The sequence below is a fragment of the Pseudorasbora parva genome, chromosome 13 (genome assembly GCF_024679245.1).
Source record: "Pseudorasbora parva isolate DD20220531a chromosome 13, ASM2467924v1, whole genome shotgun sequence".
Lineage (NCBI taxonomy): Eukaryota > Metazoa > Chordata > Actinopteri > Cypriniformes > Gobionidae > Pseudorasbora > Pseudorasbora parva.
Genome location: NC_090184.1, coordinates 20,091,952 through 20,104,377, shown reverse-complemented (window position 1 = coordinate 20,104,377; position 12,426 = coordinate 20,091,952). Strand labels below are relative to the sequence as shown.

Here is a 12,426-nt window from a genome sequence, read left to right as displayed (position 1 = left end):
CATAGAACAGGAAGTCTGCAGTTGACCACAGACCCTGGAAAATAAGACCTTAAAATAGCTCGTGTGTGACAAAAATAAATTAGTGACAGTACTTGCATTACCTGCTTGATGGACACTTAAGAAATGTGTAACAATTTACTACTTCAAATAAAATAAAAAACTAAAGAAAAAGGATACGAGACAATGGGAATCCTCAGGCCTTGTGCAATCAACCTAAAAATGTCAAAGTATTTCATTTGCCCGAATTTCCTTGGGTTTAATGAGTTCAGCGAGTTTAAAATGTCTTCAAATAAGTTATTGTTTCCTTGCATTTGGGTACAGCATAACATGAGGAAACTCATGATCTTGAGTAATCATTGTGGCTTCGACACACAGAGGCTCTTGCTCAGCTCTGCAAAGAAGTGTAAACTCTTTTGGGCTATACAGGAAGTAGAAATGGCGGAACTTGGAGATGCTGTTTGCGTCACAAGCAAGTTCAGCAGAAGAAGTATGACACACTAGATGAGACAGTCTCTAGGAGTCGGGTCGGAGACAAGACCGAGAGAAATGGAGGAGGACATTAGAAAGAAGGGGATGCTGTATATACAACAGCAGCGGTTTGGGAAGGTAAGTCAGGACATGCTTTACTTCGAGATGGGGGAACATTAAAGTCGATAAATTCGAAGAACTTGTTCTTTCAGCATGGATGTTTTTTTTGGAGAACACTGATGGTCTGTCTGTAACTATTGTCACAGCACAAAATATAGGCAGTCCTAAAAAGGCTTAAATCAACTGGCCTGAGTGCAGGATGTAGCCGCTCCATTACATAAATGACCACAAACTAATGAACCCCATGAATATGTATTGTAAAAACCCTTTTGTTGGATGCTTGTCTGTTTTATTATGTCAAAATTGCAGAGCTTTCTGTTGTAAAATACAACAGTTGCCCATTCTTTATTTCCTGTATAACACGCAAAATCATGTGTGCAGTTGTTGGTAAAATTTCAGAGCTGCTGTTTATATTGCAGACAGATAGATTGAAGAATAAAATATAAAATAGTAATAGTGTGCAAATTTGGTTTAAAATACCAGCCCAAACATCAAGGCCTCATGGAGAGGAACCAGTAATGTACTTTTTATGTTGAGTACTGCAATGCAAGCATGTAGACCAGTTCAAAATGTTTTGTTTTTGTTTTTTGGTCTACGCTTTCAACGTTTTTCAATGTTTTTAAACCCCCGGGGAACATATTAAATTAGTTGTCATTTTCATCAGTATCCAATACTGAAGACTTATCAATGACTAATGAAAATGTTTAAAGAAATGAAGTAATTAGAGGATTCAGGGGATTTAGGGGAAAGAAGAAATGAGAATAAGTTCCAGGTCTAATTATAGATTTGTAAAGTTATCCATTTAAACCCTTTGCACACATTCACTCTTCTTTGTATGTCTAATATGTGAAAAAAGAAGAAGAATATTTTTAATTAAAAATGCCGAAATGACATAAAGTTGAGTAGTTAACTGTATGATACTGTGGGGCGTTAAACATTTTCCATCGTAAAACATTTGTCAGATATAAAATGTTTAGCTACATTATGCTATTCACTTTATTTAAGCAGTTCATCGTGATTTAACACCATTAGGTTTCTGGTATAAATGTGATTGCTTCATGTTAATTTGATTTGAAACAGTTACTCTTTGACTTGATGTTTTCATTTTGAAATAACAAATTGTTTCAATCAAGTAACCTAATTGAACAGGACTTTCACTTCATGCATTGCAAAGGGGCTGAGAGTAAATGTTTAATTTATTGTTTTATGCATTTTAACAAGATGAGAAAATCAAGAGACTTTTTAATGTTTAATGTTCTGTTATGTTGGTATTTAAAAGTGTCTGTTGTTTTAGAGTTTTTGGGGAGTTATCATTGTGGTGAAGTGTAATGCTTGGGTTGAGGAGCTGTTAACAAGAATTCTAACGGCTTTAATAATAAAGGAACCACTATGACAGGTGGTCTGGGTGTAACCAGTAAGAAAAAAAAAACCTCTAGCTATATATATATATATATATATATATATATATATATATATATATATATATATATATATATATATATATATATATAAATATATATATATATATATATATATATATAAATAGTTTGTAGTTATTTAAATCATATAAATAAACATTAAGTATTAGTTGTAGGATTCTAGTTGAATGAAAACCATTTATTTAAGTTATACTAAAGTCACTCATTCAAGTTAAATGAGCGCCATTGATTCTAGTTGAACATGGTTCATTATTTTAGGTTTTATTTGTTGCAATCACGTGGAACCACTGTCCATGATTAAATCATGTTCAGCCAAAGAGCTATTTTTTTGAGTGTACGCATATCTTGTCATGCATTATCATTTCACCTTAAAAACTAAAAGTGTTGCTTTGGAATTCACACTTAAGCCCCACCTTCTTTGATCTCATTGGCCATAATTTTGACTTTGAGGTCACTGAGGCAGACCGGCCTAAAATGTAACTTTTTAAATGGTCTTTAAACAAACATAAAGAGTAGTAATGGAGAACAACATTAAGAAGCATCATATATTTGACCACTTCCTATTAATGGAGGTGACTTGTCCCTCACAATGCCTATATGGTGGTTACAGCCCTGGACTGATGCAGATTTGAAAATCAGACATTCATATCTTCATAGGGGTGCAAAAGTATGTCAGTAGTGTTTAGTGTGCCAGAAATTCTATTCCAATCCCAAAGTCAATCAAATGAAAACAAAAAATATGTCATCAAAAGAGGCCTTCTGTATTATTTGTGTGGAGCTTGATGGGCTTGGTCTATAAATTTCAATTAGCTGCTTTCGCATTGCCTAATTTGAACCACATGTTTGTCAGCAAACGCTCCATATCTTTAGAGCAATTAAGAGAGAAATTCATGAATCATATTAAGCTCACTGGCAGTGTCATGAACAACTTCCTGAACTGTGAAAGTGATCCACTTTAACACATTCATATTCTCATCTAAAACCATTTTTGCTTCATTTTGATTGATGCCACTGATAATATTGTTGGTTCCGCCATATGGGACTGCAGTAGAGAATTATCCTGCTGGCATAATTTAGAGGACTTATGGACTGCTGGAGTCCATTAATGTGAGCTAATGTTAGCAATAGGATCAAGGCTGTCTCTTTAGGAAACCGTAAGGAGTATGTTGCATCTGTAATAGATTATGTGTTGTTTGAGGCAATGAATTTCTCAGAAATGGTCGGTAATGTCCTTACAGCAGAGATTTTCTGAACGATTGGTCTTATTATGGGTATTTCCTGACTGAGGAATCTCACACTTTAAATACTTTCAATTGATGCATTTATGATCCAACCATGTAGGCGCTAGAATTAATGCATACAAGTTCTCATCTAAATCAGTATTGCACATATTTTACCTTTGGACTTAGTTTGTTTGCTTTTAAGTTTTCCAATAAAGGCAACGCTGTCATTATTGAAGGAAGCACTTGAGGTATTTCTTGCCATTAACCATTTCCAATTTAATAGCTCAAAAACAAATTGCAATAATATTGATTATACTTTGGATTGCTGACATTATAAAAACTATTCGGTTTACTATGGGGGAGTGTGGGGTAAAGTGTGTCACACTAGCTGTGCATTCATTTTTGTCAAATAGAAACGTGAGTGATAAGCAGTTTTAAATGTTAACATTGATTGACTACATGGCAGGTGAAATGTCAAAATTTTCCAGGTCTAAAATATATCATGCGTACAAGCGAATTTATAAAACCATGTGAATGATTTAACAAAAGATAAATCAGTTAATTAGTAATAATGAAACAAATATGGCAGCTGTGGGCTAAAGCGTGTCACATGTTTTGGGGTAAGCTGTGCCAAAATTATAACGGCGTGTCTATTTACAGTGCAAATAGGGCGCTTTGTTGGCAAGTACTATTTGCACTAGCTCCGCCTAACAGTGCCTGGTTGGGACAAACCAGATTTAAAAAAAGATGGACACATTTATAAGGTCTGCAGTGGTGCAGTCAGTAAAGCGTAAGGCCCAGGGATATAGGTTTTGACACGTTCAACCTGGGTTCGAATCCGCCTTTTTGATGAGCTTTCTTTTCTCCTTTTTCCCATCACATATCACATCAGAAAGGTATTTACTTTGAATAGAAATGAAGAAAATGTTCTAAAAGTGGAATTAAAGTGCCTAACGAAGTGTTTAATAATAATAATAATAAAAGCATTTATATAGGGTTGGGGTAGGTGTAGAGGAAATGCCCATTTAGACTGCATCTGTTTAATAATTTTCATAAACATAACCATTTACACTCAATGTTATTATTGCATCTTGTTAATGTACAACAATACTGAGATAAAAATAGTATGTATCTGTCAAAATAAAATATAAATTGCAAATAAATTACTTTTACATGGTATACATAGAATGTATCGCTATTTTCACTTATGCTATTTCAGGATCTATTACTAAGAAAATAAGTTATTTTTACTTAGTGTAAATAGAATCTAGTTGCTATTACATGGTGTAAATAGCATCTAGGGGCGGCAGTGGTTCAGTGGTTCATGTAGGTTGTCTACAAACCGGAAGTTTGGTGGTTCGATCCCCGGTTCCACCTGACCAAGTGTCGAGGTGTCCATGAGCAAGACACCAAACCCCAAAACTGCTCCCGACGAGCTGGATGGCGCCTTGCATGGCAGACACCGCCGTCGGTGTATGAATGAGTGTATGGATGGGTGAATGTGAGGCAACATGTAAAGCGCTTTGGATGGCCATAGGGTCTGTTGAAAGCGCTATATAAATGCAGTCCATTTACCATCTATTGCTGTATTCACTTAGCCCCTGGCAAATTATAATATTATTATAGATTAGTGTTCATTAGTGTTGATTTCAAATGCAGGAAATAATACTACAAATACTATTAACATTACGGTAACACTTTATTTTAAGGTTCAGTTATTAACTATTACACTGTAAAAAATTATTTAGAAAAAAAGTTACCTGGTTGCCTTAAAATTTTGAGTTCATTGAAATTGAAATTTTGAGTTAATACAATGAACATTTTTTGAGATTCGACAATCTTTATTAAAATATTATTAAAAGATTTTTTTAAGCATATTGGGTAATTGTGTGTGTTTTATTTCTGATGACGCAGTGAAACATGCCAAATAGTGCTATTTTCATGATTTATCAATTTTTTTATGTGGTTCAGATACAAAAATATTTTGAGTTTCTATTTATTAAACAAATTTCCTTCATTGTATCAACTCAAATTTTTAATTTCAATGAACTCAACATTTTAAGGCAACCAGGTTACTTACTTTTTTAAGTTAAATCAACAAAAAACAACCACAATTTTTTACAGTGTACCTATAGTTGCTTATTAGCATGCACATTACTAGGATATTGGCTGTTTATTAGTACTTATGAAGCACATATTAATGCCTTATTCTGCATGACCTTATTCTAAATCCCGTAATCCTACCCAATACTAAACTTAAATGCTACAAAAACTACCTTACTAACTATTAATAAGCAGTAAATTAGGAGTTTATTGAGGAAAAAGTCGTTGTTAATAGTGAATGTGTTCCCCATACTAAAGTGTTTCCAACATTACTAATGCAAATATTTTAAAATGGTCTTAAATGTTCAGAATATTAAATGGGAAAATGTTAAAATGCTAGTTTATTATTTTTGGTAACACTTTATTTTAAGGTTCAGTTATTAACTATTAACTAGTTGCTTATTAGCATGCACATTACTAGGATATTGGCTGTTTATTAGTACTTATAAAGCACATATTAATGCCTTATTCTGCATGACCTTATTCTACATCACTTAATCCTACCCAATACCTAAACTCAAAACGCTACAAAAACTACCATACTAACTATTAATAAGCAGTAAATTAGGAGTTTATTGAGGCAAAAGTCGTTGTTAATAGTGAATATGTGTTCCCCATACTAAAGTGTTACCTTATTTTTTTGTGGGGAGGAAATAATGTATATGTAAACCATACTTAAGATTCAGCTTACTGATTGACATGTGAGACAAAGCAATGAAAACAACACGTTTTTTTTTGGATCTAATATATTTTATAGAGGTTAGAGTCTTTCTTCTAAAGCTGGTTGATAGTAGACATCCTGAAATATAATACGGTCCATTCTTTTTTTATCTAATTTCTTCATGCCTACCGGAGGACATCAGTAAAGGAGTCACAGTTTGCATCAGTTTCCATTCATCTTCTTTGTCTTTCAGAAATGGCGAAAGGTCTGGTCCGTGTTGTACCGAGAGAGCTCCTGCTCCATCTCTCGCCTCGAGTTCTTTGAGTTTAAAGAAGGAGCTGGCAACACGCTGGAGAAAGCCAACCGCAAACAGGAAAACAAAAAGGTGAACAACAATCGGCGGAGCTTAGATTTTCCCTGTACTGCGAACATAAATAAGATGTGGTGAATCTGAGAGTGATGCGAACCCTTGATGTGCCACGGAACACAAACACTCAAACTCGGGGTCACGCGCACCACTTATGCGTGGGCGGACGTGTACAAACAGTTTGTAGGAAGTGCCATTAAATCTGTTCCCGTTTCTGCTATGAAACATGACAAACAAACAAAAATCCCAAAAAAGGGGTTGTCAAAACACAAAACAAATAGCAGTCTTCTGAAATGGAAGCATTTAGATGATGTTCAGTTCTGACAAATGGAAAAGAAAATGCTCACACGTCAACCCACCCACCCAAAATGGGAAATCTGGATCATGTTGGAGCATATTCAAATTATTCTGATGCGTATGAAACAGATTTATAGGATGCCCAAGAGTTCGAATTTTAAGCATTTTTGTACACTTGTTGGCAAACATTTAAAAAAAAATGTTCAACCTGAGTTTTATGTTGTTTTTTTATTACATTTTTTACAGGTGATAAAAATGAACGACTGCATTCGTGTTTCCGAGGCTGATGTCGAAGGCTGCCCACGGGATTGTGGACCCTTTTTGGTGGAGACAACTGAAAAGACATTTGTTTTCGCCGTTGAGACAGCTGAACTGGAGGACTGGATCCAGAAACTGTGTGAAATTGCCTTTCCGGTATTTAACACTGAATTTAAACTGTGTGATTGTCTCTTTCCAGTGTTTTTTCCTGTTATAGAATATTGTGGTGTAACGGCTCACTTGACACCCGATTGCAACAGTGTAGAACGGTTATATCAAAGTTTCCAGATTTTGTCCTGTCTTTTTTTCCTGGCTTTGTAACCACAGTGTTTGTTCTTTGAAAATCTTGTTGCATGGCAGTAGCAGGCATCGACATTGGATGTCTACTTCTGCCTTCAGACAAAACTATAGATGCTTTTGCTGAAAGCTTGTCAACTCCAACTGCAAAAATTTCTGCAGATGCGAGGATTCAAATTGCACTGGCTTGACAAGTTTTATTTTTTTGGTCACATCAGCAAATGTAAAAGCCCTTGAAACCTGATCAGAAACTTGCTTGTGTGACTCACGGATCTCTCTTTATGCTGCTGTCTTGCTTGTGCAAAGAGTAACTTTTGTCACAAATTTTTGTCACGTGTGATTATCTATATCTTTAAAGAAGGGAAGTTGTTTTCGTATCTTATTTGACCATATATTCATTCTGCGGGTGACTGTTTTAGTTCAAAAAAAGGAAGTAAATGCAAAGTAGCATTGACTTAATGGGTGCTTGAGGTACATGAGCTCTCATCAGATAGTTGCAACATACAGAACTTTACTCTTGCTCCGCTCTGGCCATGAGTCAAAGCAAATGCTTCATGACATTACATGAACTAGGAAGTAGGTTTGGAGCAAAGGGGCCTGCAAAGAGTCAAATGTTATAAAGGTTCTCTACTTATAACTTCTCATTTAATCACTCACAGCTGGCCTGACCTCACACTCTTTCGATTGAACTAAAATGCTTTTATTAAATTTTTCTTTAGTTCCATATCCACTTGAACTGCATTTAACACCTTTAATGGACAGCTGAAGTAAATGTGAGAGATGCTAGAGTGATTGCTTAAGAGGTTCTGAGTGGTTGAAATGATGTTTTGGTCCCTAGATATCTGGGTTTTCTCCTGTAGACTATGGATTGCGTCAAATGTGCACCATTCAGAATTGAACTGATGATGGCTTTAAAACTCTAGTTCAATTCTTGCATTTGAACTGAGGTAGCAAACAGGATGCAGAATTGCTTACTTTATGTGGCAATCAGGCCAGGCTGTTCAAGAGCCCGTGGGAACGGAGTGAGGCCGGTGGCATGAGTGCTAATGTCTCATAATGAGCTCTGGAAGAATAAAAGGAGAAGTGGCGACCACGAAGAATATTAGAGGAGCAACCCTGGGACATTTATGTTGGTGTTTTTGCATTAGTTTATGCAGCAGTTGTCCGTGAGGGGCAATATTGCTTTACTTTTGTCTTTTTGCTTGTTTGTTTTATGAATAAACTTTACCTTGATTGTTCTTCGGTTCCCGCCTCCCCTAATTATAAACAAATATAGCTGCTTCAAATTCATTTTATGAAGTAAACTTAAGTTAAAGTTTATGTATAATGTAAAGTTCGCATATATTTTTAAAGCATATTTTATGTAGTAAGTATACTAATATAAATGTGCTAATAGTAAACATGTAAGTGTAAGTATTTCAATACACTTGGGACTAAATTGGCCAACTTTTTGCAAAGAAAAGTATACATAAAAAATGTTTTTTTTTTTTTACTTTCACTGTTGTTAGTTGCAAATCATCCTTGTTCACATTACTTAAAAAACTACATTAACTTAAATTTACTGAGTTGTTTCTACTAGAAATGAGTATTGACAGCTTTACTTAATAAGCGTTTGTTTCGTCAATTTAACATTGCTGAGTAAAATGAACAAACTGCATTCGATCTGTAGTTCCCAGCATGCTTTGCAAGCGACTGGATTAGGAGATTAATTCTAGGGATTAAAGTGTTTAATTTTAGGGATTTTATGTGTTTTTCTGTAAAGGGAAAGATGTTGTTAGTTTATGTTAGTGATTAATGTTCAGTTCTATTGGACATTTAAGTTACTGTAGTTTTGTGGTTACCATTATGCAGAAGAGTGATGACTGTGTTTAGGCTGTGGGCACTAAAATACACATATTTATTGGAGGGAATTCCTGCCCTCAATAAAATTGAGTTTGTCCAATAAATTATTTTGGCATTTTGTTTTTAAAAACATGCTAGTTAATTAATAGTTTTCCACTTGCATTTTTGGAGCAAATAGTTCATTTAAAAAGGAAAATTAAATTCATAAATGTGTTCACCTAAAACACAATATACTTTTATATATTTAACATAACATTACTAAGTAAACTGCACATATAAATATTATGTAACGTGACAAATTCAAATTTTATTTACTCAAACAAATTTTTGTCAGCTTTACTTGAATTTCTTTTGTTCATTGTTATTTGTAAAAATTACTCAATATAGTTGCATGGAACCACTTGACGGTGCTTTTTAAAGTAAATTCAACACATTTTTTGAGTGTATGTTTAAATATATTATGAGTGTAACAGTAGTAAACTTTGCATTCACATCTACGTTTCTCCATTTTACAGTATCTGTACTACAAGTGAACATATATGCCTACTAGTAGTTTACTACTTTAATACATGTAATCAATTTTTTTGTACATTTTGAAGTGTATTCTCAGTAAACTATAGTTTAGTAGTTTTATATTGCAAGTATACTTTTAAGTTCTCTTTCAGTCGGTCACGTTCGACACTCATCTCCATTCAGGGAATGAAGGTTACATACATAAACAAGATGTTTTCTTTAAGTGAACATACAATTTTTTGAACAGTAATTTACTATTTATATATTATGTTTCACTGCATTCCTATTTAAGTATTCATTTTTTTATTCTTAAACCATTAACTAATATACCTTTAACTGTACTTTAACTCTTTCCATTTTTAAAACATTTAATTCTAGCTTCATGCACCCTTTTTTCATTGATCATTTCATTTGATCAACACTTGAGTGTAAATTTCATTAAAAAAAGCCACATTTTACACAAAAAGGTGAAAAAAAGCGCATTTTTGTTAAAGACTACATCCTGATTAGATTCAGAACGATGATCAAAACACAGATGGAGTAAATTGAGTCCATCAACACACAGTCACAGCTTCACAGTAATTTGCTCTTCATGGGTTTGATATTTCATTCATTAACATTCAGATACTCCGAATTAGGATCATATCTTTTTTTTACAAATCAATATGATCAAACAATGTTAATCTAAAAGACTGTATGTAAAATTATGTGAAAAAAGTATTTAATAGGCTGCTCAAACAAAGCAACTGCAAGCTTAGTATACTTAGCATGCATGTTTAATAACACTTTTAAGTATATCTCAATGAAAAGATTGAGCAGTGTATACATGTATAGTTAGACCTTTCATTCAAAATGTCAAGTATACTTAAGTTCAATTTAAAGTATTTTTCTTAGAAGTAAAAACTAGACTAGAAGTATACTATACTAGCACACTTGAATAAATGTCTTTTTCGTAAGGGTCCTTCCCAGAGCCTTGAACTTTGTTACACTATACTTTGCGAAGAAGTTCTTTCACATTTTTGCAAACATGCCACAGTTTCACTGGAACCTTCAGGTCCACTCGCAGGTCCATACGACTGCTTTCACATTAGCAACTTTTCACATGAACCGTGCCCTGTTTCAGATTAAACTGTGTGAAATCACCCTCAGAGGGTTGTTCAAATACTTACCCTGGGCAACAATAATAGTGTTGCTTGCCAGATAGATCAGTCAGATATTAATTTTTAATATATGGGTCAAAGCACAATATTGGTCTTGGCTTGTTGGTAACATGGACCATTAGTCAGTATCATAGAACCAACACCAGTACTACTACAATTTAAACTGTTTTAAAAAAAAAAAAAAAAAAGTCATATTATTTGTTTATATTAATAATTAGTAGACTACTGTTGTTCTGTCTGTGATACTAATTAATTGTCCGTGTTACCAACAAGCCAGGCCCAGTATTGTATTTTGACTCATACTGAAATACACTAATGGGGTTGTTGCGATTATGTATGATGTAGCTTTTCCTAAAACCGTCTGATGTCTTTTAGATTTAGAATCTGAAGAGGTGCTACAGGAAGCAGACAGTAGAAGCTGTGTTATGCCTGTTGAAGGAGGAACGCTGTGTGGAATAAAAGAGCTTGATGTAATGCATTGGGGGAAATAAATACTGCTTTATTCTGTGAAGGTTTCTGTTGTGCAACATAATATGATCACTTTGGCACAGTTTCATTGAGTGTTTCTTGGCTCACAACTTGGTTCCTCAACAAAGACCATTTGTCCAAACCTCATGTGGTGAAGTTAAACTGCATTTCAGCTGGTGCAAAAATAAAGAAGTGTAAAGAATATTTCCATAGCACTTATGTACCACTGATGATGGCTGCAGATAGAGTGTGAAAAAAGCTATAATAGCTTTATAGCTAAATAGCTATAATTGTTGTAGCCATATAAAGGACTGTGGTTCACATTACCAATATGTTATACTGGACATTAAAGTTGTAACTTGCAATTTAGTATTTTTCTTGTAAATTGTGCTTCAGCGCTGCTCTGCTGCACAGATGAATCTGATGGTTCGAGGTAATCCTATGGTTGCCTGTGATCTTCATATCAGAGCTGAGCAGTGTTATTTTAACACTATCAGTATGCAATTGTTTTTTGACACTGTGAAGTAGTTTTTATTTGCATATTTGCACTTTTTGTTTATATATCTTTAAAGGCACAATATGTAAGATTTCTGGATTTAAATATCACAAAACCACTAGAACACTATTATAGATTTTCTTGACTTGTGTACTTACATTATCCAAAAATGTTTAAATCCAGAGAAATAAGACATTTTAACCAGGACACGGACTGTTTCTGTGTGTCCCCTATTAATGATTATATCCCTTTTACCCTCAGTTTCCAGTTTTAGTTTGTAGAAACCATGGAAACACCAAAGCCGCTTTAATATATTATGTGTTTTATTAGACAGGTGAGCAACTGTTTGGACAGAAAACTAATCGTTGTTATATAGCTCAACACAGTTAGTCTTATTGTTTAAATCTCGTTTTCTTGATTTACCACGAGTACCATGTTTTACCATGCCCAATATTGATCTAGCTTACTGCAGTGTGCAAGAAGTGTCTCATAATAGTATTATAACATAACCGTCAACACACTCAAATTGATCTAATGTGATAAAGCAGTACTGCTTTACCCCATATATGCTTGAGCAGAAGAAGAAATGGTTGTCTGCGATATAATAAAAGCTCCACTGACCACGAGTCGTGTGACGCGCTTGTCTCTCATTGCTCCAATGGCTTCGTTCCTCTCCCGCAGCTTTCAGCCCCACCCTGCTTCATACTACAGTAA

The 12,426-nt window shown here is 34.4% G+C and overlaps 1 protein-coding gene across 1 annotated transcript in view; it reads left to right on the top strand.

Moving 5' to 3' along the window:
- The first annotated feature begins 451 nt into the window (after positions 1-451).
- The window catches only part of dok2 (docking protein 2), a 32,364-nt gene continuing 20,389 nt past the window's right edge, over positions 452-12,426 (top strand). The window contains 5 exon segments of the mRNA XM_067412578.1: positions 452-490; positions 492-545; positions 547-606; positions 6,268-6,399; positions 6,925-7,092. Of these exon segments, the coding sequence (XP_067268679.1) occupies positions 452-490; positions 492-545; positions 547-606; positions 6,268-6,399; positions 6,925-7,092 (453 nt within the window).